General features: G+C 36.9%; 4 protein-coding genes across 5 annotated transcripts; 3 read left to right on the plus strand and 1 right to left on the minus strand.

The window, feature by feature from the left end:
- The first annotated feature begins 386 nt into the window (after nucleotides 1-386).
- On the plus strand, nucleotides 387-3,406 carry LOC113116818 (uncharacterized). Its single transcript, XM_026285138.1, has 2 exons — nucleotides 387-468; nucleotides 1,196-3,406. The coding sequence occupies exon 2, from the start codon at nucleotides 1,224-1,226 to the stop codon at nucleotides 2,568-2,570; it is 1,347 nt and encodes a 448-aa protein (XP_026140923.1). The 5' UTR covers nucleotides 387-468; nucleotides 1,196-1,223; the 3' UTR covers nucleotides 2,571-3,406.
- Nucleotides 3,407-4,111: 705 nt separating this feature from the next.
- rap1gapl (RAP1 GTPase activating protein-like) lies at nucleotides 4,112-9,636 on the plus strand. Its single transcript, XM_026283904.1, has 19 exons — nucleotides 4,112-4,487; nucleotides 4,586-4,618; nucleotides 4,710-4,803; nucleotides 5,018-5,053; nucleotides 5,180-5,227; nucleotides 5,880-6,077; nucleotides 6,191-6,288; nucleotides 6,392-6,470; nucleotides 6,561-6,614; nucleotides 6,781-6,864; nucleotides 7,009-7,109; nucleotides 7,242-7,371; nucleotides 7,910-8,080; nucleotides 8,164-8,235; nucleotides 8,400-8,486; nucleotides 8,581-8,736; nucleotides 8,861-8,944; nucleotides 9,079-9,089; nucleotides 9,184-9,636. The coding sequence occupies exons 1-19, from the start codon at nucleotides 4,426-4,428 to the stop codon at nucleotides 9,248-9,250; spliced, it is 1,665 nt and encodes a 554-aa protein (XP_026139689.1). The 5' UTR covers nucleotides 4,112-4,425; the 3' UTR covers nucleotides 9,251-9,636.
- A 470-nt stretch (nucleotides 9,637-10,106) lies between these two features.
- Nucleotides 10,107-12,087, minus strand: rps9 (ribosomal protein S9). 2 transcript variants are annotated; one of them, XR_003293973.1, is made up of 6 exons: nucleotides 11,955-12,087; nucleotides 11,395-11,507; nucleotides 11,187-11,309; nucleotides 10,814-11,000; nucleotides 10,562-10,724; nucleotides 10,164-10,373 (listed from the first exon to the last, which is right to left on the minus strand). XR_003293973.1 is itself a non-coding variant. In XM_026283909.1 (5 exons), exons 2-5 carry the CDS (start codon nucleotides 11,489-11,491, stop codon nucleotides 10,196-10,198), a joined length of 585 nt encoding a protein of 194 aa, XP_026139694.1. In that variant the 5' UTR covers nucleotides 11,492-11,507; nucleotides 11,955-12,082; the 3' UTR covers nucleotides 10,107-10,195. The 2 variants fall into 2 exon arrangements, 1 of the variants encoding a protein (XP_026139694.1); XM_026283909.1 differs by lacking the exon at nucleotides 10,562-10,724 and having other exon boundaries at nucleotides 10,107-10,373; nucleotides 11,955-12,082.
- Nucleotides 12,088-12,944: 857 nt separating this feature from the next.
- Nucleotides 12,945-26,339, plus strand: rbfox1l (RNA binding fox-1 homolog 1, like). The gene is made up of 12 exons (XM_026283905.1): nucleotides 12,945-13,366; nucleotides 16,807-17,043; nucleotides 20,903-21,082; nucleotides 21,404-21,457; nucleotides 21,547-21,639; nucleotides 21,717-21,774; nucleotides 21,856-21,915; nucleotides 22,039-22,180; nucleotides 22,384-22,423; nucleotides 23,108-23,178; nucleotides 23,300-23,381; nucleotides 23,482-26,339. Exons 1-12 carry the CDS (start codon nucleotides 13,280-13,282, stop codon nucleotides 23,524-23,526), a joined length of 1,149 nt encoding a protein of 382 aa, XP_026139690.1. The 5' UTR covers nucleotides 12,945-13,279; the 3' UTR covers nucleotides 23,527-26,339.
- Nucleotides 26,340-27,550: the final 1,211 nt, after the last annotated feature.

Genomic DNA, 27,550 nt, shown 5'->3' on the forward strand with positions numbered 1-27,550 from the left:
TCAAATTTAAAACACTTTCACTTTCACTTTCTTTCATTCAGTAATCATAAACAGCCTAAATTATTATAAGATTTTCAAAAAAGTATTTTAAACAGAATGTAATTCAAATATTATTTATATTTTGAAACATATTAATAATTCTGTTCATAATGAATATATTCAACTATTTAAATTAATTTAATTTTTAAACATTTATTTCAGAAATTGGAAACATGTTTATCTTTAAAGAGATTTATGGAAGTCATTTTTTATGACCTACACTGACATCTAATGATTTACAAAAATAAATATGATATGAACACACATGGAATCAGGTGAATGGAAAATGAAAGGGCTCATTTGCAATCTGGGCTGACCTGTTATTCAGCTGACGTTTCACCTGACAACATAAACACAGGTAGTCAAGTATGCGCGTCTTGTTATGAAGACTTGTTATAATTCGACTGCCTGAATCAGATGAAAACCTCAGTAAGTACAGTATATATTTTCTCTACTATTTTAGAGAAGGCACATATTATATACAGTATATTATGTATAAGAAATATTAGTACTGTCAGGACAAAATCAATTATGTGTTGTGTAGGAAATATACACAAAATATATACAACTGCTATACAAACACAATTATTGAAAATATAAATGGTTAATATACAGTATATTATGTATAAGAAATAGTATTACTGTCAGGACAAAACAAGTTATGTGTTGTGTAGGAAATATACACAAAAAATACACAACTGCACAATTATTAAAAACAATGGTTAACATAGATTATAATGATGTGCTAAACAAAAGTGAAATGTTAACATTTTAAAATAAGAAATTAAAATCCTATGACTAACATAGCATAGCGATCACATGACAGGGTGTGACATGAAAATTTCCAGGTGTGGTAATTTGTATACAAATAAGGATTCAAGTCCTTTGACTCTTAAAGTGTAAAGATGTTTATCCTAACATCATGTAATCAGGTTAATCTTCATTATAATTAATTAAATAAATAATTAGTTAAATAACATATTATTTGTATCTTTCTATTATACTGAAATACTAAATGACATTTTTAAAAGGTGCAATTTGTTGCAGGTTTTACGTGCCTAATGTTGTATTAAAGTACATATAAATTGTATTTCATTTTATTATCTTATTTTATTTTAGTGTATTTATTGATTTCCCCAATGCGATTGTTTTCTAGGTGTAAAGAATTTTAAAGATAAAAAAACATGGAGCCTTCAAGATCCAAAATGGGTGAATTGAAAGATGGGAGCAGGAAGAAGGGAAATGTGTTGAATGGACAGAAGGTACGGGATGATGACAATGTTTACGAGCTAGAACTGAAAATAAGGATGGGGCATGGTTGGACTGGAAGCACGGGTGGAAAGAATGAAAGAGGAACAGAAAAGCAAGGTTCTGGGGATAGTTTGAAACCAGGATCTGGACACCGTTCTAAGGTTTTTTTCCCTGAAAAAACTCCTGTTTCCAGCAACAGTGGAATATCAGTAAGCGACTACCTAGTACTTCTAAAGTCACTTCGAATTGACTTGCCCAATGGTGTACTGAACCAGAAAGTCATCAGGCTCTCAGAGAATGCAGGCATCATTCAGAAAGCCCAAGATGTTGTAAAAGAACTGGAAAACTTCAAGTTTCAGTTTAACAGCACTCCACGTCTCGGCTGCCGGGAACTAAAGAACTCACTGCCATTGAAAGACAATGGAAAAATTCTTGAACTCACAGAGATGATTTTCTTTGAAAAAAGAAAAGATTCAGAGGAAGCTTTAAGATCGCAGTGGAGAAAAAACGTATCAAACACAAGTTGTGGATTCAGGTTCAGGGACAAATACCGGACAAAAGCCATCTCCACACCCACGATGTATGCTACAACACAGACAAGGAGCTGGAGACATTTAGAAGTCGGAGACAATCTTGCAAATATTTCTGCCGGTGTGACAGTGAATGTCCATGACATTGAGAACAGAGACTATGCTGACGAGTCAGCTCTCTGGACAGCCTCCTCTCCAAAAAGGTTCGGCAAATATTTCCAGAACCCAGGAGATGAACGTGAATGCCTCAAGTTCTACCATGAGCTGCGAGAAACAGGTACAAACATGAGAGTGAGGTACACCAAAGGTAACAAAGTAGACTTTGGATTCCTCTCTGGAAGACTGGACTTCTTAGCAGAATTAAAAGGGGAAAAAAGTGAAAAAATGGTGATTGAGTGTAAAGGAACCACTGGAGATATGGTGGGCAAAGTCTTCACTAAACCAAAAAATGGTGATCGTCATGCACACCTGAATGAAACACACGAGTACTATTATCAAGTTCAGGCCTACATGTACATCCTAAACAGGGCAGCAATACAAACAAAAGGCTTCACCTCTGACAGGGCTGTCATGGTGGTCAGACATTACCACAAGAATGGACAAGAACCCAGAGATTTCTACTGGAATTACATGAGAAAGAATGAAGCAATACAGCAGAAAATTGATGAACTGCGTGTTTTCTGTGAAGAAGAGGTTCTGGCCTGTTTCCTGGCCGTTCTCAATCTGATCTTCCAGAAAGACACAAAGTGAAGCTTTAGAAGCTTTTTCAAACTCCAGGAGTTATGTAGCAAATTATCATGACTACTATTATAATCATCACCATTATTATGATTTATTTCTTCTTTTTAATGTGACCTTAAGGACAGTGTGTTGAGACTAAATAACTATTTTTTCCCCTCTTCAAATCTGACATTTAGAGAATTCAGTGTGCATGTGAAAACATTATGTTGCTAAAATAGTAGAATTACTAGAATAAGGAACTAGAAAAATACATAGTTCTGGTTTTATTTCTCCATAGGTCAGTTGTTCACATATTAGTCAGAATTCATGTAGTTTTAAATACAAAAAAAAATACATTTCTGTAAAAAGAATGCAAAATATATTATTGTTGATTATTGATTATTGCTGATATTTAGGGTCAGTGTTTCAAATATTTAATCTTTTATGTTTCTAAGTAAATTGGACTTAGGATGTTCCAATAGAAGTGGGTAAAACACCCCATACTTACACTAAAGGTAGTGGACTCTTTTAATGGGGCCTGAAAGCAACCTAAGCACCACAACAGGAACCGCACAGCAATGCGCTTACAACATTCAGAACACCTAGCAACCACATAGCAACACTGTGGCAAATGCCACCATGACTGATTTCAAGATTGTAAACAAGTGGAAATTAATTTTCATTCACTCCTTCAAGTGGACTGTATAAGTGGACTGACACAGGGATCAGTGAATGAGAAAAAAGTGGGGATTTTTGGACAGCAACTGTCTATTAGATGTGTCAAAGTTTTAAATCCACTTGTTCAGAATTGTGCACATTGCAGTGTAAATGGAATGAGTGCTGTCACTTTTTGCAACAAAAAAAAAGAAAGTTACCAGATGTGTAGCAATGTAGCTCTTTTTTGTTGGTCAGCATGGTGAATTCATGTGACATCATGACCAAATTGAACACAATGTGAAATCTGTATGTGGAAATCCTTTGCTTGTACATAAAATTCCCGATCTTTATTTGCTTGTAACACAACGTAGATGGGTGAGAGGATAAATTCAATTTAAGATTAATTATTTAGGTTTAAGGACAAAGGTTGAGGAGCCATACTGCAGAGTATTTTTTACTAATTAAATGCATTGTAACACTTTCTATGACATGTCCACTGTACATTTTAAGCAATATGTAAATAAATAGTTTTAAGACCAGTTAAAGACAAAACTGAATTAAGATTCCAGTCTGAGAGGAAAAAATAGATATTTTTTTAGTGTCTGTACCCTCAGTATCACTTTTTCATTTCTCTATTCTCATGTCGGTAAAGTCTCTTGACCCCCTCTCTCTCTTCCTCTTTTTCCTGCTCCCTCCCTCTCGCCCTCTCTCCCCTGCTGTCTTGCCTCCTCTCTCTAAGAGAGTTCAGTCAATAATTGATGAATCTTGCTTACTGAAAGGGTAACAGGTCTATAGCAATAGTCCATTGCCCATTCACATATCTTTGCCTCCTCCCAGGACAGGTTTTTATAGAGGCTGCATAAACGCTACACAAATGCTTTTAAATGATTTCAGCAAGTGAATATTCACCATTGTATCTAATCAAAGGCTTTTAGTTGGTCTGTATAAATGCAGTAGTTCAGTGACCTCTGCTGTCAGTGGCAGGAGACGGGCATGCAAGAGTTACTCCTGTCAGTCAACAGGCAGCAGGAGACGAGGAAGGATGTAGGGAGAGATTAAATGAGAGAGTGGCAGGGGGCAGAGAGAAAAGAGAGAGAGCGAAACACACACACACACACACACACACACATACACAGAGACAGAGAGAAGCAGTTAATTCACCATCAGGAGTGATGGCCTGCATGCCTGGTTAGCACATTTCTGTGGCTGTCTGTAATAAGTACTTACAATGGAGGGGAGAAACGAGAAGTTCTCCAGAAAAAGAAGTTTCACATTCGGAGCTTACGGAGGGTGAGTGGATATGAGAAATAACATTTAGCCACTGCTGTAATCTGAACACAGTGCTTAAGGATATCTTGTGTCATGTGGCATCTTTACGCTTTACGCAGGATTGACAAGTTCATCACTGGAAATGAGAGCAGGTCAGCTATAATTTGGGTTTGTTGCTGTGCTCAGGTGTTTGAACTCCGTTATCGCATGAAGACTTTTCCACAACGCTTTTCTCTGTTACAGCTGTGCAGAATCTGTGGGTCACAGCATACTGGATATTTTGGATTCCCCTTCCAGTGAGGCTAAGCCACTCACTTCTGCACCGTCCAGTCAGAAGGTGAGAAATCTCCTGTTTTAGATGTCCTAAAGGTGTTGAAAATGACACTATGGAAATGATGTGCTCTCCAGATTTTTATATCTCAATTATGAATCATTTCCAAACATTGAGGATTAACTGGACAATTCATATTGTGCATCAGTAATATTTTGATTTTGTGGCCCTTTCACTGTCACTGTCACTTTTCTGTCATTCCCTTGTCATTTCTCTGCAGGTCACAGAGTTGTTTGCAATCATCGAAAAGCTACAGGTAACTTCATCCTTCTCTCTCTCCATGTTCTTTGCCAGTGTAAACAACAACAGTGTAAATACAGTTGTCTTGTTCTGTTGCAGTGATGATGTTGATGATTTCTCTGTGGCTGTGTTTGTTCTTCAGGGTAGCAGATTGGATGAACAACGTTGTGAGTTCCCACCACCTCTGAGGGTAGGGATTTTAGCCCAAAACGTTTTGTTTGATCATGGCACAGTTTTAGTCTATAGAAAATCAAAAAGGGTGTTTCTTCAACTTTAAGCATTTTCCTATACCATTTTTAATATATGAAGGCCAAGGTTTTCATTTTTTCGTTTTTGTCCGTTCCCATTACAGCATACTTTTAAACTTGCATAATTTGAGATGTGGTGGAAGTTGCATTGTGATTGAAATTATGTTAATAAAAAATGACAGTTCTAGTGATTCATGTATAAGAGTTACATTTAAATACATGCATTTATTCAAAAGAGTTATTGTTTAAAAGTGCTGTAACTAATAAAAAACACCTTCATTTACTTGTTCATATTTTATTAGTTAGAGAACGGTAAGATTTAATCTTCTTCTTCTGTGTTTTTTTTTTTTTCTTAAATATGTACTTTTATTCAAGACTGGAGTAATGGCTGCTGAAATTTAGCTTCGACGTTGGTGGGGCAAAAAAGCAAATATTACGTTGTAATATTTCACAATCATTTACATAATAACCATTAAATGCAGCCTTGGTGAACTTCTTTCAAAAATACACAAAAAAATCTTACTGACTCAGAACCTTTGAATGATAGAATATAGTTTCATGTTCCCACTTACACAATTACTATTGATCACTCAGACACGGCTGTTAAAGATTGGAGATGGTTTACCTCTCATCCTGCCCCCTAAATCTGGAGGTTATTGGATCGACCCTCCACTGGATAGACATGTGGAGACCAGCCCTACTCTCTCACAGGGGGGTTTCGGTCTGGAGAGCTATGACATAATGGAGAGAGACAGTGAAGCTAAAGTCTATCAGGAATTCTTCCGCCACAGAGTTAGTGATCATTTTTCTTTTCTTTTCTTTTTTATTTTGAAAAACTTCAATCTCTTATAACTCTGTTGAAGAGACCCTTACACTCTCATGCTTTTCTTTCATGTTGGCTGCAGTATCATCATTCGTTCACCGCCTGTGACCCCTCTCTTGGGCCCCTAGTTTTATCTGTTTGTCTTGAGGAAGAGGAAAATCGCCTGAGAGTCATTTTGAGGTGTGTATTTTGTGAGCACCTTAAATGTTGTTCATTTAATGATCTACAATAGTTACTGACTGTTCAAGACCATCCTGATCAGTTTTCTTTTTCATCTAATCAGGATGAAGGAGTGCTCAGTTCATGCCACGTTTTCTGTTTCGCTCTTTCAACAATTCCCCACGGCAGTGGAGCTGGCAAAGGTACTTCACAACCACACAACTGGTTCCACCTGATTCAAATGCATATGAAAGTCAATAGAATTTTCATTGTTTTTATTTGCTGTATTTTAGATGCTGTGCTCAAGTGTCAGTGTCACATGTTTTGAGGCTGTGAGTTACTTAAAGGTACATCTTCACTAGTCTCATTTGTTTACTGTGATCTGGAGGATTCTCCATTCTGATTTTATAAACGGACAAATTTAATGAAGTAAAAACTTTTCTTACCTCATCAATACAATTTATTTTCTGACACAATACAGTTTTCTTGTCTTCTCTTTCTACATCTCTAAAGGCCCCAGAGATCATAATGGCATTTGATGAACACAGAGTGTCTCAAAACTTTAAATTTGGTATCTTATACCAGAGAGAAGGACAGGTATGCAGATATTAACATATGATTCTTTAATTCACCTATTTGTATTATAAACTTTATGTTTTGTTGATTAGGACTTCAGTCTGTAATGGATATTTGTTTTGATTTTTATGTTATTCTTCCTTTTTTTGTTCCAATGTGATGTAGTTAACAGAAGAAGATATTCTTAGTAACAATGAGGAAAGTGAGGAGTTTTTAGAGTTTTTATCAATACTTGGACACACAGTCAAACTGCAAGGATTTACTGGGTAAGAGGGTTGACTCATGTATTGATTGATATCAGTATCAATATTAATATTAACATTAACATTAATAACAAAACACAAGTTTTGAATGTATTGTCACCTGTCAAAAGGGCATCATCATTTTCCATCTCCTAGTTTTAGGGGAGGTCTGGATGTTTCTCGTGGACAGACCGGAAATGAAGCGGTTTTCACCTCCTTCCATGGACGTGAGATTATGTTCCACGTTACCACTAAACTACCGTTCACAGAAGGAGATACACAACAGGTGAAATTTGATTAAAACATTATGGGATGTAAATGTTTTACCACATTAATACCATAATACATGTTATAATGTATGCTGATATATTAAGACCAACAGAACGAAAGCGTTTGATATTGCTTTTAAGCAAAAGTTCAACAGTAACTAATAGTTAACTTACATCTATACACTTATATTGTAGATAATTAGGCCTGCTTCGTATACTTTTGCATCCCCGGTGCACTATTTCCAAATCCAATCCCCACTCCATCAACACACAGTACTAGTGATGATTTGTTTTGATGTGATTTGACGATGAATCGATAAAGTTGAACGAATGTTGAGTCACTTGTTTTATTCCTGAATAGTTCGTCTGAATATATTACTTCAGTTAAATAGTTGATTCACTCAAAAGACAGTCACTTGTCACCACCTACTGGTGTATTAATATAGTCTGAAATAAGAGTCCCTGCTACTTTATCACAGAGGTTAAGTGCTTTGAGAAGTCCTTCAACTTCTTTTTCCTTGAATTACAACTCTACCCATCTGTTTGTCCTCTCAGTTGCAGAGAAAGAGACACATTGGGAATGATATTGTTGCCCTGGTCTACCAGGAGGGTAACACTCCCTTCATTTCCGATGTGATCAGATCCCACTTCTTGCACTGTTTCATTGCAGTGAGGAGGATAAAGAGAGAGAATGAGGGAGAGGGAGGAGACGGGGGATCATTTCAGGTAAAAATAATAATAATTTAAAAAATCTGCATTTCACAGCACAGTACAACACACAGCTCCAAAGCCTCTTGTTTGATTGACAGGTATGTGTCACCGCTAGGGAGGATGTACCCCCATTTGGCCCACCCCTTCCTACACCACCCATTTTTACAGAGGTGAGATCACATGACTTATAATAATTTCAGAAGTTTTAACAAGGCATCAATCCAGTTAATTACTATACGGTCTAAATTAGGAAACAAATTAGTTATTTGAAACTGAGATTTATACATCATCTAAAAGTTGAATAAATAATGATGCTCTGAATTTCCACTTGCAGGGCTCAGTTTTAAGAGAGTTCCTTTTGACCAAACTTATAAATGCTGAAATCTCTTGCTACAAGGCTGAGAAATTCAGTCGACTGGAGGTAACCAGACACAAAGCATGTTAACTAATCATTCACTTATGCCATAGCCTGAAGTTACACTTGCACTTCTATTTCTTCCCTTTTACGATCTCAGTTACGTACACGTTCATCTCTTTTGGAAGCCCTGCGCTCTGAACTGTCTTCCCGATCCCAATGCATGTTGGGAGAGCCGTCACAGCCCAGCATCCCCCTCACCGAAGTGGGGAGAAGTGTTCCAGAGGGGGGAGGAGGGTTCATTGAGAACTTCAAGGTTGACAATCTCAAATCACATTAAGAATAATAAACAATAGGCCTTGGTAATGTTACTGGATTGTGCTTATTACTGTTTCTGACATTAAAATGAGCTTCAAATCAATATCTCTCTCTATCTTAAGAGAGCTATTAGGGTACGAAGCCACTCGTTTGATACCTTGGGAGTACCAAAGAAGGCAGGTGGTGTAGCAGGGCAGCGTCCTAAGGTCAGCAAATACCAGTAACACACCAATTGTCTCTTAATATTTGTAACAAAATATTCTTGCATAATTTTTGTCGTTATTTTAAAGGATGACCATCTTTTCTTTTCTCTTTTCTCACTGCTAAAACACTGGAAAAGGATGGTGAGAGGTAAGAACAAATGTATAAAATATCTTACAGGTTTACTAAGTGAAATGGAACTTACAGCTGCTCATACAAGTTTCATATTTTGTCTCATTCATAGCGAGCAGACAAGCAACATGGGCTACGCTGAGACAAGAGGTCAAACCAGTCCCCAGGACGACTTGTAGATAGATGAAGAATGTCACTAATTCTGAGGCCTAAGCACAAAACAGCCTTCTACAGATCTCAAGATCCATTGAAGAGTGCAAAGCACAATAAAGTTAATAGATATTTTAACTAAAACGTTGTGTATTAAGGTAAGTTGTTACTAGCGCCAAGTGCAATCAGAAACATGTGAATATACAAGATTTCTCTTTGAAGTGGCATAGTATAGACTCAATGGCTGCTTACAGCTGATGTATCTCAGTGAAGTTGGGTTTCATTTATGGAATTTTCTGCAGTTTATCCAGTAAACTGTAATATTTATGTGTATTTAATATATATATTGTTCACAATGGGAGAAAAATAAACCTAATAAGCCATATTTTCTGTATTCAACAATTATTAAACTTTATATCCACCTTATTTTTCATGCATGTACAAGGTTCCTGTCTGTGTTTTAAATGACAAACTGGTATTTAAGATTAAACTGAAATCATGAAAACTGGTTTGCAACACTAATAGCTTTAGTATTTGCTGAACTTTGCTATTCATTTGAGTTGTTTACCTGTAGCAGGTGACCAATCAAAAATCTCAGACAAAATATTAGGAAGTGGAATTTTACCATATCCCACAGGAATACACTTCACACAATGTAACTAAAGTCTTCGATGTTTTACGTCAAAAACCTTGGGCTAGTTGGGGTCCATTATACAGCTTTGGGTTGTCTAAAACCATGTAGTTAAGTAATTTCACTACAGGCCATAAAATCTACAAGTATGGATTTTAAACCTTCATGGGTAATTCATTTTAAATACTTATTAAACTTAATGTAAGGGGTTTATATAAAACATCTAGTTACTCAAATAACAAGCAAAGACAAAATCATTTGGAATAAACAATTTTTATTGAAAACTTGAGGGAGAAGAGAAAGCAAGCACCGCTGATCCCCTCAACCCCCGAGAGGAACGGGTTTAATCCTCCTCTTCATCATCACCTCCTCCACCACCACCCTGGGCCTTCTTGGCATTCTTTCTCTTGACGCGGCCAGGGCGGCCACCACCGTATGGAGAGCGGAGAGAGAAGTCGATGTGCTTCTGGCTGTCCAGCCTCACCACAAAGGAGGGGATGTTCACGACCTGCTTGCGCACCCTGCAGAACACCAAAAATGATTTAGCAAATGTGTAAAGGCTATTCAGGGTTCCAGAACTGAGGCTACTGATCTCGAGGCCTCATTCACGAGGAATTCTTGACACCACTGACAATCTGACAGTTTTAAGCTTAATCACTGGCCAAGAGAATTATAGTTTCTTATTTGCCAAAGTGACCACATACATTACCTTGTAGACTCTGTTTTGTGCGATAAAAGCACCCCAAACGTCATGGGAAGCTGTGGTTTTTGGGCTTATTTTTTTAATAAGCAAAGGTATACGGTTTAATCACCGAATTGACCTTGCAGAATATTTCACTCCCTCTCACCAGGAGGAGTTTAAACACGGTCAACTAATAAGAGAGGAAGAAAACCTCAATACACATTCAATGTGCAGATTACATGGTTAAAAATCCTGAACTATATGCATTTAGCATCTTACCGGATGTGCCTCTGACGAATGAGCACACGAGCGTGGTGGATGCTCTTGGCCAGGCCAAGCTTGAAGACCTGAGTCTGCAGCCTCCTCTCCAAGAAGTCCTCCACTTTCAAGCCCAAAATGTAATCAAGCTTCATTTTGCCCTCATCCAGCACACCAATGCGCACCAGACGCCTGAGCAAAGCATTACCTAGAAGTCAAAGTTAAATGTGATTGTGGTTGGGAGGGGGGTTATAGATGCAAAGCAGACAAATTAAATCTAATTATAAACTGTAATATGGCCTCATTGACGAGGAATTCTTGGCAGCACTGACAATCTGATTTGCACTATTTTAAATCACTGGCCACTAAATTTCAGACAAGTCAGCAAATTTACCTTCGAAGAGACGCTTCGGATCCTTCTCATCCAGAGTGAGAAGCTCTCTGGCAGCTTTGCGGATTTTGGCCAGAGTGAACTTTACCCGCCAGACTTCTCTCTTATTCCTGAGGCCATACTCGCCTGTGAAAAAAAAAAAATCCAGATGTAAAAGAGGAGAAACCTTTTGGTCACAAATTAAGTTTTCTGCAATTAATATATTCCTTACCAATGAGTTTCAACTCCTGGTCGAGACGTGACTTCTCGAAGGGACGTCTGGGGGTGACGTATGTCTTACTACAAACCCAACTCCTGGCAACCGGCATGGCGACTTACTGACGCCTGTGAAAAATAATAAAGTTAATATAAGAGTGGTAAAGTATTTAAACCTTTACAGTGAGTTAAGCTTCATGTATCTTGTATTTGTAACTTCATTACACTTAACTTGAGTGTTATTACGGTAACAAAATTCCTGCTAAACAATTAAATACAATTTATAAACCTTAAACGCATCAGTTCAAAGTGGAGATTATTTTTAATATGAAAACCAGCGCAATGTGTCACTTCATGACTAGGCCTGAACACGCCTTGTGAAACACGTTGCGATAAGCAGCAGCGCGCTACAACTCATCTCTCTCCACATAACATAACCGTACGTACTAATGAGGTACTGCGCGTATAAAATTGATACTCACTACATACTACCTTACACTACATTAAAGGGAAACCGTTAAACTTGCGAACGGTTGGAAATTAGAACAGAAATACGGAGATCCAATCCGCCATTACCTGTCTGTGTCAGGCTCGCAGAGAAAAGAGAACGCGCCTTCGGCCTTCCCGGATATTTATACGTGCCTTGTAAACTACATTCCCCACAAAGCTTTGCGAGTACGGCAAAGCTTTGTGGGGAATCTATGAATTGATTGCTTCCCTCTACTGGTCAAAATATGAATCAAGAAAAAAAAGAGAGAGAGAGAGAGATCCTTTTGAGGTAGATCCACAAACGAAATGAAAAAGCCTTATTATCTAGAACTGAGCGAACAGAAGATAATTAACGCAAGTTCCCACAGAAGAGTAAGAGTTTGTAGCAGCCTTCATGTAGAATCGGAAATATCATATTAATGAATTCCGAGCACATGAATGGCCAACGAAGTCGTTTTACAGGTGAAACCTTATTGCCGTGTTGCTGAGCTGTTTTGACATTGGTAATTGATTACGACATTTGAATGATTTTAAATCCGTGTTGAATTTTTTATAATTAGACGCTATATAATAGAGAGCTTATAGAGAAAAAAAAAGTCACTCACCTTTAAAGGTTCACATTGACGGATCTAATGAGCATAAAGGCAATATGCAGTTAATAAGACAAATTTGAGTTTTTCTTCTATTTATTTATTGATATGTGGTATAAATGCTCTTTCATAATACTTTAATAGTTTATTTGTGTCTGTGGCTTTACATTTTTTTTTTTTAAATTTATTTTTTAATGTCTGTTTCAGTAGAAGCCATGGCAAAAATCGGTCTCATTAAATTTGGACTAAATTCTGTATTACTAAAAAAAAATCTGTATTGCTGAGTGATTAGCTGTTTAATTTCTAGTGGTGATAGCACAACTAAAGGAAGTAGGTGACTATTTATAAAGGAGTGTAACACAACTCTGAACATGTGTTTATGTCTATCAAATATACCCACTGACACACACACAGGCACACACACACACACACACACACACACACACACACACACACACACACACACACACACACACACACACATGCCGTGTCCCCCAGAGATCTTTCAGTACTGATCCCCTCTGCCTTTTGTGAAACAGACTAACTTGGCACTCTCAACTTTTGCAGAGGGTCTTATCTTTACCTTTTATTTTGTTTGTCGTCTAGAAGTTGTGACGCCAGCCATCAGTGCAGTGCAGCCCACTCTTCTTCTCCTTTTCTTTTTCATACCTCTGGATCTTTCTTCTCTTCTTTTTGGATTCTAAACTTTCTCCGTCTGGTACTTTCTTGATTCAGAGAGCTCACCTTCCCTACTATCTCCCCCCAGTCTCCCATCCCTTTTAGCGGTTCCTTTTTTTCTGTCCTTTTTTCTGGCTATGCACCATGCTGTCCTCCCCTACTGTAATCCTTCAGCCCTACGGACTCCCTGTTTACCCCCAGACAGCCTCCTGCTACCCAAGCATTGTACAGGTAAACATGTCCCTTTATTCTCTGTATCTTCCTCTTTCAACCTCTCTTTGAAGTTTGTTAGTTTAATTGTTAATTTTATAATTTAATTCTTGTGCAGTTTCTGTCACATGTCTGGTAATATGTTGTAAATCAACCAATCACTAGCAAGCTAAAGGCTTGTTTATGTACTAAAGAGTCATCCACCAATGAGTCTGAGGACATCAAATGTGTTTCTCTCTGCCAGTGAAGGACGCAGTGTCCTGTTGTTAGTTATATTTGTCCCTGCGAGGTGGCCTACTGAAAACAGGTTCAGTGTGTGTTTGTGTGCCGCTGTGTGATTGTGTGTGTGAGAGAGAAATTCCGTGACAGCTGATAAACGTTGTGCCTGCTCTCTCTCTCTGTCACACTCGCTGTATTTTTAGTCTGTTCCTCTCGCTGCAGATTCCCTCTCACAGATATAGAAATAGATGTCTTATATTCCCTCTTGACTTTATCTGAAGTGATACACAGTGATAGATTATGTCACCTAAAGAGTAGGACTTGAGACAATGGAAATTTCTTAGTTGCGTCTGCTCTTTTAGTTGCTATTCATCTGCCATACTATTCATATATGATATAACATTTTGTGTTTGAGCTGAATTATGTGGTTATTGAGGTTGATATCTATGTGTTGGTGCAAAATTGGTTTATGTGTTTGTGTGTGCATGTCTGTTTATTAATGGAGCAATGAATAAACAGACATTCATTATCATGAAATAAACCCCGAAATGGACCCTGATGTTAATTTGAGGAATATTAAATGACTGGAATATTGTTTATTTTGCAACCAATATAACATTGCTTATAAAAATAAATACATTAAATGCTCATTTAAGTCTAAATTATTAAGAAAGAGACTGCAGAGTGAAACAATGTCACTTGAATGTTTTAGATTTTTACATCACTTTGGATCATTGTTGTTGTTGTTAATTATTAAGTCTTAAAGTCGTTTGATTAATGGAAATAAAGCTGAAATGAAATAAAATAGAGAAATGTTGCCTTGGCAAGTAAGTTAAAGTTGAAGTTAAATATTAAATATTAAAACTGAAATTATATAAAAACTTATTTAAATGCAGTTTTATTCTAATATATTTATTGAAAATAATAAAAAAAATATACAAAATGATTAAAACTTATAAAAAATATAAAAAGCAATATGTATAAATCTATATTTTTGAATAAATAGTAAAATATTATACAAAAATGCTAAAATAACACTGCTTTGGATAAAACAACTGTTGATGAAGATTTAAGAGGCTGGTTGCAAAGGAAAACAGTCAGTTATATTATTTAGCTGCTTTTGTACAAAGATATCTGACATCAGAATGACACACCTGTCCAATCAGAATCAAGTACTCCACAGAGCCTTGTAATATATGAGTATAGACTACATAAGCAGTTTTTGTCATCAGTTCTGTGTGTGTGTGTGTGTGTGTGTGTGTTTGAATGATCCCGCAGCTGTCAGATCACGCACCTGGCATTCTGCCTCTGATCTTTAACCCCAAACCTGACAGCTGATGAGGCCTGTGTGTGTGTGTGTGAGGGGGAGGAAATCTCATATCAGTCAGTGAGACTGAAAATACATTTTATCTGCTGGAGGTGTTATTAAAATACTCTCACAGTGACAAAGAATTAGGTCAGGAAAGAGAACAGTTTATGTAAAAAAATCTCAGATGACCTTTGCATGCAACTAATGGAGTGTGTCTGAACAATTATATCACATTTATGCTTGTCCTCTGCCCTAGATCACGGAGGGGTGTTGTTTATGTAAGTTATAGGTGTAAGTATATATCTCAGCAAGTGTGTATTCTTTGTACTTGTTGAATAAAGTTTCCAAAGTCTGAAGTCTTAATTTTGATCTTTGACTTGGTCTACATCCAGCAGCAACGGCACACTGAGTGGTATTTTGAGTCAGCAGTACTTTAAATGCTGTAGTGTTTCAGACAACACCTGTTTACAGCTCGTAAATATTTTACAGGGGTATCAAGTAGCTCCTGGGTTTTTAAAAAAAGGTATGAAGGTAAGATGCCATGTTCATGTAATTAGTGAGCAACCTTGTAACTGTGGTATATAACATCCCATCTGCAAAACAAAGGGCTATGATGAGAGGCACTGATGTTACATGATAGTTTTGTTTCAGCTAAAGGAATCTAAGTGTGGTGGTGGTGGTGATCTTTAATCAAAGCTGTGTCTCTCAGTGTCACAGTTTATCAGTCAAGTCTAAATTTACTCTGCCTTATCAGCTCAGTGAAACATAAAGCTGATAAAGACTAAACATGTACAAAGTTTGTGTGTGTGTGTGTGTGTGTGAAAAGCTTCATATTGGTTTTATTTCTTTACGTCTGTTATTTTATTTTACTTTATTTTAAGACTCAGCAATGAAACTTAAAAAAAAAAAACTCTCTGAAATGAAAGGTTTATGCCACAAAAGTCTATTAACCAAAGCTTGATGATACCACAATAATTTTAATTTTCTGCAGAAAATATATTATAGTTTGTACTTGATTTAGTTTAATATCTTAAGTTGCCAATTTTCTGTTTGCAGAACTCTAAGTGAACTGTTACTTGAATTTGTTTGAGTGATCTTGCCTGTTTTACCTGATCCATTTGTTTGTGTTTATGAATCAACTTTTTACCCCAAAAAATCCTGTGCCTGTTGAGTGTCCAAGAGTAGGAGGGGGAAATGGGTTGATGATTGACAAGAACAAATGAACCCAGCTGGTGTAAAAACCCCTCTTGAGACTGGTTTGGTGCTTTGTGATTGGTGGGTGCGAGGGACTTATGGTGGGGTGGGCGGGGGGAAGCTTTGCATTAAAGCATGCGTCAGTTGTTGGTGAGTATTGGGTCGCCTACGGAATGCACTGAAGGGGTGAGATGTCTGATTTATACTCCTAATTTCATACACTGTGTCTTTGTGAGGATTTACTTTAGCTGATGTCTTGACTAGGTTTACATGTGTTTTGTATAGTCTTTATGATCTGCAAACAAAACGGTAACAGTATGTTAGCTTCCTTATAGCCAGTAAATTTAGGTCCGTTTTATTTGGTGTAAAAAGTTTGAGTATTTTAATAAAATGACGGTTGTATGAATTTGCTTTTTTTGCTATTCTATTAGAAAAGCACATTTTCAAAATCTTTCAGAAATTGCTTTTGTGGAAAAATTCAGTTGCTGGCAAGAATACCTATGTCAAATACATACACTATGAAACTATATTGCTGATCCGTTGCTAAAAGTTTAATCAAACTGACCATTAAACCGACTTGAAAAATCAAGCTGAATCTAGTAAATTAATAATAATAATAATAATAATAGTAATAAAAAGTTGTTAAAAGTGGTTAAAATGATTTTGACGGGTTAAAGTAATGACTCAATGAGTTTACAGAAATAAGCTGTTAGTAAACAGCATCTCTGTCTCATTTTAGGGTGCCGCTGCCCAAGAGGCGGGGCCAGGCAATGGTGACCCTTCACTTTCCCAGGTCTATGCCCCGCCTCCACCCTATCCTCCACCTGGACAAGGCCCACCCACACCAGCTGCCCGGCTGCCTACCCTCGATTTCAGCGCTGCTCATCCTAACCCTGAATACTCAGATCATCATCAGTTGAGAGTCTATCAGGCCTCTCAGCATGACGGGACAGAGTCTTTAACTGCCAATAACACGGTAAGTACAATCAATAAACGACTGGATTCAGAAGATAAAGGTGTTTTAAATATCAGTTAACAAAGGGGAGCTGCATCTTAAATACATGTGGATAAATAAATATTTTTACATATATTTTACCACTTGAAGTATGAAAACATTAACTAAAATAACAAAATATATACAAATAAAACACAAACATTTATTTAAAGGGGTCCTATATTGCTCTTTGACAAAGTCTTGATTTTGTTTTGGGGGTGTACTACAACAGGCTCTCATAGTAGGTTGTTCGAAAAACACATTATTTTTCACATATTTTACATTATTACAATACTTCTCTCCCATCTGCCATGAATGGCTCTAATAGTTTCTGTATTAAATGAAGGCCTGCCTTCTGAAATACAAACTGTGCTGTGATTGGTTAGCTGGGCCAGTGTGTGTTGTGATTGACAGCACTCGGCTCCTGGTCGAAAAATGTCATGCCCTATGAGCTTCAGCATAAATGTTGCATCAAAATCAAATCAATTTGAGCGTGATTTGTAAGCACTCTAAGTTCGTCTGCTTTGAGAAAGCTTGTGTGTCTCCAACATAGTGATAACACACGTTATCTTCTTTAGTGCTGCTCAACCAGGTCTCGTCCCATTCGTCGATATTTGTGATATAACAAATCCAGGAAAATATGAGTTGTAGTCCAAACGAGTCGTTCATTGTAGTTTTTTTTTTTTTTTATTCAGTTGAATAAAATATCTCCTTTTGAATTGGATTTTGAGCTCTATAACTTTGCAGATCTTTTTTATGCTCAAACAGCAACATTACAGACTAACTAAAGCTGAAAAAGTGAAAGAGCATAATAGGACCCCTTTAAATAACCTAATTCACCTTAAACCAAGCATACCCATGTGAGTATGAAAAATTAAGATTTTACAATTGGAAACAACGTCCCACTGCTGTAAATTGTGTAGTACAACCAGCGTATTTTCTTTTCTAATGTATTTGCATTAGAGAAGGTATGCCAGGAATATGTAGGCTGCTGATATATAATCTCATGCTTTGGTCCTCTGGGATCCCGTCTGAGATAGCTAAAAATAGCTTTATGTCCTTTACACAGCCTCTTCCTTTGGCTTGTCCAAGTATGGCAATTCAACTGGCTCAGGGCACCATGTAGAAGAATATTTAACCTTACTTCCATTTTCTGCTCTCTAGTTCTCTTACATTGATATGAAGTAATTTTGAAGACATTTTTATCCATAAAATGGGGAATACATAAAGCGATTCTTCTCAAAGAGGCAAACAGACACAGCAGATAATTGCTCGTAAAAACCAATTTTCAGGCATTTGTTCAAACAAGTACAAGCTATAAAGAGAAGGAATAAATAAAGAGAAAGACAAATGTCTTGACAATCTGTAATATTGTCTTTTGGACTCATACCATATCTTTATGTTCTTTAATGTGTATCACCATATAAGTGTATGATCGTTATTGTTGTGTTACTAATAGCGCATCGGGGTACAGTAATTGCAAAAAGGATTTTAAGTTGTGGCAAGGGAATTGTGGGAAGGATTGAAAATAATATTTCACCATGAAAGTATTTTTTTGAAAAATAAATATTTAAAATAAAATATTTATTGAAAAGGTTCATGCAATGAGTTTTCTCTTTCTCTGTCACACCATTTTATGTCCACACTGCTTATACCACTAGAGAGCGCCCGATATTTGGACTATGAGACGCCGCCGTGGAGGGAGGGGTCAAGGGGGGGAGTCGGACGGGATGACCCCTCCCCCCTCATCTATGTTTCCCAGGTCCAGTCAGAAAAGCACTCTGCATCGTGACGTGATATCATCACATACCTTCCCATCACACCTTTCCTCAATCTGTCACTTCTCCCAAAAACCCTCCCTGGCCTGTGTCTATGGATGAATGTAATGATGATGATGATGATGATGGTGTTTCAGCAGTATTTTCTGTGTGACACCTGCTGTGGTAGTCATTACAGCTAGCAATCAGCCCGGCCAGCTCAGAGTTAACCATAACCATGATTTGTTTGCGTGTGTGGATGTGTGTGTGCGCGTGTCTGTGCGTAAATCTCTATGTGTGTTTCCTGCCTCTTCCCTGGATCCAAGAATAGCAGTATACATTGTTGCAGTTTTGACCTTTAGAGTTGCTGAAATACGTAAGCTGCTTGAATTCCCCTGTGTTTAGAGCAACTAAACCGTCTTTTTACTTTCTGTTTTGGGGTTCATTTGGTTCTTAACCCTTCCTTACCTTCTTAACACCCATCATTTCTCTTTTTTTTGCTACTTCATTGTCTTTTATCTTCTAATGCTGAATCTGTTTATTGTACAATGCAGTGGAAATGAAATTTAATAGAGAAATAAAATGAAAGAGTAATTATGCGGCTTCTGGTTAAATGGAGTGAAAGTGAGAAGATTAATTAAACTTTAATTTATGATATTTAAATCTAAGGATACACTGATATTTAAATTCTGTCTAATTTATGGGCAATAATCTATAAATGATAGTATTATAAGTCTATTGTAAGAAAATATTTGTACATTTTAAAATCAAAACATAGTAATGTACAGCATGAAACATTGATCAGGAGGGACGTCTAGGATGATGATTAAAAAAAAATTAAAAATAGTACAAATTAAAACTGTAGAATGAAAGGAAGGGAACATGATGAACCGAATGCACCCCTGTTTTCTGTCCAGATTAGAATTGTTTTGTTGCCCTTTACCCTTCAGATCTGTTATGGATGAGTTAAAGCAGAGGTCAATTTGCCTTATTGCTTCAACTTTTTCCATCCTTATTGTGGCGAGTGGGGCGGGGCCGAGAGGCGTGGGAACGAGGAGTGAGGCCAGGTGTAGGGATTGGAGGTGAGTTACACCTGCGCCCCACCGCCAGTATCGAGTCCCACGCCTCTCGGCCCCGCCCCACTCGCCACACTTATGAACTAGGTAAAGTCTGTCTTTCTTTCTTACTCTAATGACCACTCTTATCATTTATCAAAATTTTCCACTGCTTTTAAATTCATGTCACACGATTCGTATTACCCTTTTTATTATCTAAATTTATTTTTGACCTTTTCACCATTTTCCCTTCCTCATTTCACGCTCTGCTTGGCTACTTTTTCTTCTAGCTATTTATCTTTTTGAACATTTTTAATACACCTTTTTTGATTTCTTAATCCATTTTTTAATGGTAACAGTTTTGTGCCGTTTGGTGAGGTATAGGCTGTGCAGACATACGAACTGGCATCGTGATGCATTGTGGGATAGTGGATGTGTTGGGTTTGAAGCACAAATACTCCTATGTATTGATCTGCATGGGGGCATTTTATTCACAGTCACGTACAATCAGTGCAGCAGGAAATGCTGTGTAACCATGCATTACATATGACAATCTTCCAGTTGCAGCACTCAGAATATTACACTTTGTTGAGTATGCTAGTAATCTTTAATCACTTTCAGCTGCTGGTTTAGTGAGTTCACAAATTGAAAAACAACTGTGCTCTATATTTAAATCAAATTGTCTTTTTTATGTCTATATCTAACAGGCATGTATGTAGACAGCTCACTAAAATGGGAACTTGATCACTTTTCCTCACTTTTGCTTGAGAGGAATCACTGGATGAGGAATGCTCCTTTGCGTTTTGTTGTGGTCACTTTATCAAACTAGTTTTTCTCCTAGTAAAATGTTAGAATGCAATACAGTTTGACGAGAAATCTTACAATAGATGAGTGGTAGTTAGGTTTTCTGTAATGAAATGCAAACTAAAGTTTCTTCTGTTTTTCTTGTCTTCAATATTCTTTCTATGTCTGTTGGCTCCTTCTCCACATTTTCTCCCTCCCTATCTTTCATTCCTGTTTCCATCATAGGACGATTCTTTAGTGCCTGTGACATCTGACCCACAGTCTGTCAGTGTTTCCGGGGCTTCTGGAAGTGCAACAGGAAGTGGAACTGAGGAGGAAGGAGCTGGAAAGGCTCAACCTAAAAGACTCCATGTTTCCAATATACCTTTTAGGTTTCGGGACCCAGACCTCAGGCAAATGTTTGGGGTAATAAATTGTTTTTTGTCCTCAATGTAATGCATTGCTTATCAAAAAGTTTCAACTTTTTACAATGCTATTACAGTCAGTGGGGTCCATAACAACACCAGAACCATCTGACTTTCATTGTATGGACAAAAAAAAGGAAGAATAATTTTTTTTCAAAGTTTTCTCTGTTGTGTTTTACTAAATAAATAGTCACAGGTTTCAAACAACATTAGGATGACTTGAAGATGACCGAATGCTCATTCTTGTGTGAATTAGCCCTTCAGCTAAACCCATTCTCTCCCATAAAAACTGTTTAGTCAATATCTGTCTTTCATCTCTCAGCAATTTGGCAAGATTCTAGACGTGGAGATCATCTTTAATGAGAGAGGATCAAAGGTCAGTAGGTTCCCGATTTTGTCGAGTTCTTGTCACTTCTTTATTTGAATTTCAGTTGGGATTCAATGCGAGTTCAAACCTTTCTTTAGGGGTTTGGATTTGTGACATTTGAAAGTGCCGTGGAAGCAGATCGAGCGAGAGAGAAGCTCAACGGAACAATCGTCGAAGGAAGGAAGATTGAGGTATGAGGGTGATAAGTTTCTGCATCTGGAGAATGGACAACTGAACAACTGAACAACTCATTAATTCTGCTTCTCAGGTGAACAACGCCACAGCGAGGGTGGTAACAAAAAAGCCTCAGACGCCATTAGTGAATGGTGAGATTCTTTCGTAACATTCTACCCAAACGTTTACGTGATATAAATTCAACTTCTCACCTATATGTCAATTTCCGGTAGCTGCTGGGTGGAAAATCAATCCAGTAATGGGAGCTATGTACGCCCCTGAACTTTACACAGGTATATTTAATCATGAATTTTATGCCATTTTTGAGTTCAAATATAATAGCTAGCAGAAACTTCCTTATCTAGATTGATTGTATGTAATTTGTTGTTAATTTAAACTTTTTTTTGGTGTAATAGTTGCCAGCTTTCCTTACCCTGTTCCCACTCCGACCTTGGCCTACAGAGGCTCTGCCCTCCGTGGACGTGGACGGGCAGTTTACAATACAATCCGCTCCGCAGCAGCCGCAGCCACACCAGCCGCAGTACCAGCCTATCCAGGGTCAGTAGCTCCTGTTATGACTATTATTACCAAACATTTAGTTAGTATTTATTGGTTTAAAAGGCAAAGTAAACTTTTCTTTCCACATGTTATTCATGTAACTTACATTCAGTTACATTAATTGAGCTTAGATTAAATTGTAATTTTTCTAAATTGAATTTATGCCATTGTGTAATTGACTTCCTTCTTTATGTCTCCTGCAGAGTGGTGTATCAAGATGGATTGTATGGTGCTGAGGTCTATGTAAGTTACCAGTCAACTTCTCTTTGTTTACCAGCATCTCTAAGAGCATGTCCACAAAAATGTGATTGCTCAAAAACAAAAACAAACACAGGATGAGTTAATAACAGTAGTTAAATGTTTGGGCTGGCAAATTTTTTTACAAGAAGTAGATGTGACGTGACATTTCTTACACTGCCAGGATCTTGTCATGCAGTGTTGTTTAAATATAGACTTCTGCTACAACTAATATCCGTTTCTAAATAAAAAAAATAAAAAAAAAAAGAGAGTTTAATTGACTTTTTAATTAGCTAATTTTTTTAAAAATCAAACCTAACTCCTTACTCAAACTGTAACCTTGACTTTAGGTGTATGACTTGATTTAGTGTTCCTGTAGCTCAACTGGTAGAGCGTTGCGTTCGCAAGCAAGTTAGCACAAGATTGGGGGTTCGATTCCCCGGGAACACGTGATAGGTAAAAATTGATAGCTTGAATGCACTGTAAGTCGCTTTGGATAAAAGCGTCTGCAAAATGCATAAATTTAATTTTAATTTAAGTTGAATTTCAAAAACCGAAATGCATTTTAAGCTGATGACCTTACACCAGATTGCTCCACTGGGAGAGTTCATGTAGTAAAATGTTTTTTAATTCTAATTGTTTTCTGAATGAATAAAATGTCATGCATTACTTAGAAAATCCTGTTTTTAGGGAGGATATCCAGCCACATATCGAGTGGCCCAGTCTGCCTCAGCAGCTGCAGCAGCCACATACAGTGATGGGTAGGAACATTAATTATCTATCTGTCTGTCTATCTATGTCTGTCTGTCCGTTTGTCCGTCCGTCCTTCTGTCTGTCTATCTATCAGTCTATCTCTTAATTATTTAATTGATTTATTTTAAGATACGGAAGAGTGTATACCACAGCAACAGACCCTTACCATCACTCAGTGGGACCCACCACCACTTATGGAGTTGGAACAATGGTAAGTAACCACACATGGCAAATGCAGTCAGTTGTTATTAAACACACTTTCTTGATATAACGCAATGTCTGATTTATTTTATTTCTTCTATTAAAATCAGGCAAGTTTGTACCGTGGAGGCTACAACCGCTTCACTCCGTACTGAATAAAATCAGCTCTGTGACTCATGTCTGACAACCAAAGAGACTTTCGCTTGCTGTGTGAACTGCTGTCTGCTGAGGAACCGTTTGGCCTTGAGATTGTAAATACTGCTAATATTTATTAGGGAAAAGAGGTGAATCCAAGCTGAAGATATAATTAATCATATTTAAGGACTTTTATTTAATTCTTAATTTAAGAGAATACCCCATCCGAAAAAAGAATAGTACTTACTTATCAGACAGTGTCTAGCTGATCAAGTTATGTAAAGTACATACAGATACTTTCATAATAGTGGTGTGATATGGAAGTTATCATATAGAAGTTATCGAGCCTCACAGGAAAAAGAGTCCCAAAAGACTAATTGTATTACAACCTCTGGAGATGTTGCACTGCCGACGGCTGATATACAATAGATAAAGACAGATAGCTCTAGTGGAACTTTTCCTCAGACCGAGAAATGCAAAACTCTGAAGCTGTCTAGGATGTATAAGACTGTGTGCGTGTTGGAGTGTCTTTGGAGTGTTCGAGTGTGTGTAATGTTTCTGCTGTCACATGCAATACTGTGAGATACAGCAATGGCACTGGGGTTGGTGATAATACAGTATGTTCTCTCTCAATGTCATCTACCTCTGAGCTAAACACCTCTTTATTCTGAACTAATGCAAACTATTCACCTGCTTTCTTATGGCACTACTTCAAAATCTTTGATTTTTTTTATTTTCGTTTGTTTTTACAAAACATTCTGGTGCTTTCCTCTTTGATCTTCTCCAGTCAATTCTTGTTAAGTCATGCTGTTCAGTCGTTTGTGGTCCACTCGTCATTCAAATGCAATTTTTGCTTCAGTAGCTATACTTCTGTATTCTTTTTCTGTCTTTATTCTTCTACCACTTTAACTCCTTTCATGCTTATTTTAACCCGTTGTGTGCTTTACTTCCCTTTACTGTTTGATTTCAAATACTTTCTTAACTATATCATATCTGCTTAAGATCTTTTTAAATGCCAAATTACTGACTAAAAAATGAATCAACATTTATTTTGAAGACTATTTAGATGTTTTCTATCATCTCTTAAGAAATTGTATTTTCTTTTCTTTTTCTTTTTCTTTCTTTCCTTACTTCCTTTTGTCTTTCTTTCTTCCTTTTATTTTTCTTTCTTTCTTTCCTATTATTTGCCTTTCTTTCTTTTTCTTTTTCTTTCATTCTTCCTTTAATTTCTTTTTCTTTCTTTTTCTGTATGTCTTTCTTTCTTTCTTTCTTTCTGTCTTTACTTGATTGTTTTCTTCTACTACTAAACTTCCTCCTTCTACTACTAAACTTACTCCTTTAGTGTCTCTAGAACCTCCTTTACACTTTGATAATAATTTCTACCCCAAAGCATACCTGTCAACATTTTTGTCCCAAAAAAAGCAGAAAAAAGCAAAAGCTTTGGAAAAAAGCAGAAGGGCTTGATGCAAATCTTCATTCTTCCTCTTTTCACCAGGAATAACAATTTCCCCAGTAACAGCGGTAAGAAAAAGCAGCGCCGCACCTGATTTTGCAACTTGCGGTACTCACATTTAATCATTTAAACCGTAGCCTTTGGAAGTGTAAGCTATTTCTCAGTTTGCATTTGCTTTTCTTTTTTTCTCAATGGAGCAACACAAATATGTGGCCTATTGTCCCTTTAAGACCTGCAGCACGCATCCGTTTATCTCTGTTGTTTACTTAAATTTTAGACATAATCAACTGAGTCTATACATAAACATTGTGTGTTTTGACAGTATTAACACAAAAAATGACTTAGTTTTATAATTAGGCACTGTTTGACGGGCTTTTTCGTTGTAGTGCGCTCACTTGGGCGTGCTCAGAGAAAGCGCCAGTCAGAACAGCACACAAATGAAACGTTTAACCTGTTAGGCTTACGTGCCGGACGGGGGGCACGTAAACTGGACCGCAAGGGGCACTTTACCGTCGGGCCTCAAAGGGGCAGGGGCAACTGGGCAACCTTAGAATTTGTTGACGTGATGATTCATGTAATGAGGTTGGGGACATACAAATTACGTGAGTTTTACCGGAGGCGAACGAAGCAAACATATAAAATACGCCTATTATTTTAATAGAAAAATAAAAAACACGGCAGAAATACGGGAAAAAATTTAAACGGGATGATAGCAGGATGGTAAAATACAGGAGAATCCCGGGAGAAATGGGAGGGTTGACAGGTATGCCCCATGTCTTTTAATATTTCCTGCTTTATTTGCTTTTATCTTTTCTTTTTTTTTTATTCTCTGGCTGTCTAGTTTATTCTTGTTTCAATTTCTCAGTTTCTCTTCCTGTTTCATCTGTATTGACTTCCTCCTGCGAGCTGATTTTGTTGGGCTTTTACTCATGCAAATCTTTTTGCTATTGTAATCTGATACTTTGAATCTTCTTTCACTTTGACTATCACTGTGCAGACAGCTCATATTTTTCACCTTGTGTGCTTTTCATTTTCTGTATGCTTTCTTTTCACCTCTACTCTTCATTTTTCTTACACTTCCTTTCTGTCTTATTTTCTCTTTCTTAATTTCTTCTGCATTTAACCTGTTATGCTTTCTTCCTGCATTTCTTGTAGTGTTCTATTTAGAGTTTATACATTTTCTTTAGTTTAGTTCATTTAATAAATTCCTTCTCTTTTTCTCTCTCTTTCTACAAGACAGCTTGATTGTTTTATCTCACAGCTATTACAGGACCCTATGATGTCATTGCTGTATCCTGTTTTTGTTTTTGTTTTGTTTTTCAACTCACTTAAGTGTAAGCTATTCTGTGGCTGTATTGTACATTAAAGCAGTTTATGTAAGATTTCTGTCTGGTCACTGTAGAATAATAGTTGTTGCATTATGTTAATTTTGAAACCTAACATCAAATAACATTTTTCTGAGAAGGTGAAGTCTGGTAATGTGTGAAATGACATTTCCGGTATGAAATGTGTCATGACACATCTTACATATATCAATCATAGGGACCTTTCCACACATCTTCTCTTTATTTATATCAAGGGAATAAAGGTAATCTAATGACTGAAACTGGCAAAACCTGTTCACTCCCATTCCATGACTGTGACTTATATTAATATGCAAACATGACTGTAACTTAACTGTAAAGTCATTGTCGCTTTTTATATTTTTCTTTGAGTGCTCATTATATGTGTAAACACACAGTACAAACACACATCTTTAACTGGTGTGTGTCTTGATTTTGTCTGATGACGTTATCATTATAAATCAGAACAGAAACTTGGAAATGGCTTTGGAATTGCTTGGTTAAGATATATTCAAAAAAAAAAAAAACATTTACTCAGATATAGTATGTGATTCTGGCAGAAACACAGCAGAAGATATTAGAAGCAGATGTTCTGAAATATTCGGTGTCTACGATGTTCTATTTTACTGAATTAAGTTTTACTGAAATTAATATTCATGCATTTCATGTTGAAGCAAAAACAAATATTAGTGTTCATGCTACTTGGATCACAGAAACTTTTTTTTTAAAGGTAGTGTTTTAGTTTTGAAACAAACTAGTTAAAGTTAGTTTTGAAATACCAGTTTCAAATAATTCTGATAGTACACTGACACTAATAAGGTGAATTGCTTCTGTTTCTTTCCCACTCTCCCCCCAAATGTCTGTTATATGTCTAGGTGCAAAATTCTGTGAAAAGCCCAGATTGCTTTACAGCAGTAACAAATATACAACAAGTATACAGCAAGAGATTGTCTTAAATGAAAATTTAGATTGAGATGCATTCTAAGGCAGGAAAACATCAAGGCACTTCTGAATACAGTGTTAGCCTAACTTCCTCTCTCCATTTTTTTGAAGGCAGATGTATCCTTAACTTCCTTTAATATCCCATAATCCTATTCCATGACAGTTGAACTAAAAATAAAAATGGTGTCTGAAAGTTGTGGTTGGTGGTCAGTTTGTGAGCAATATTTATAATGTCATTTCTAGCAAGAAATGAGTGTTGTAGTAATCAAATAGTTTCTTTTTTCTCTATTTTGGTTGTAGATCATG

This window comes from Carassius auratus, chromosome 16 (assembly GCF_003368295.1).
Source record: "Carassius auratus strain Wakin chromosome 16, ASM336829v1, whole genome shotgun sequence".
Lineage (NCBI taxonomy): Eukaryota > Metazoa > Chordata > Actinopteri > Cypriniformes > Cyprinidae > Carassius > Carassius auratus.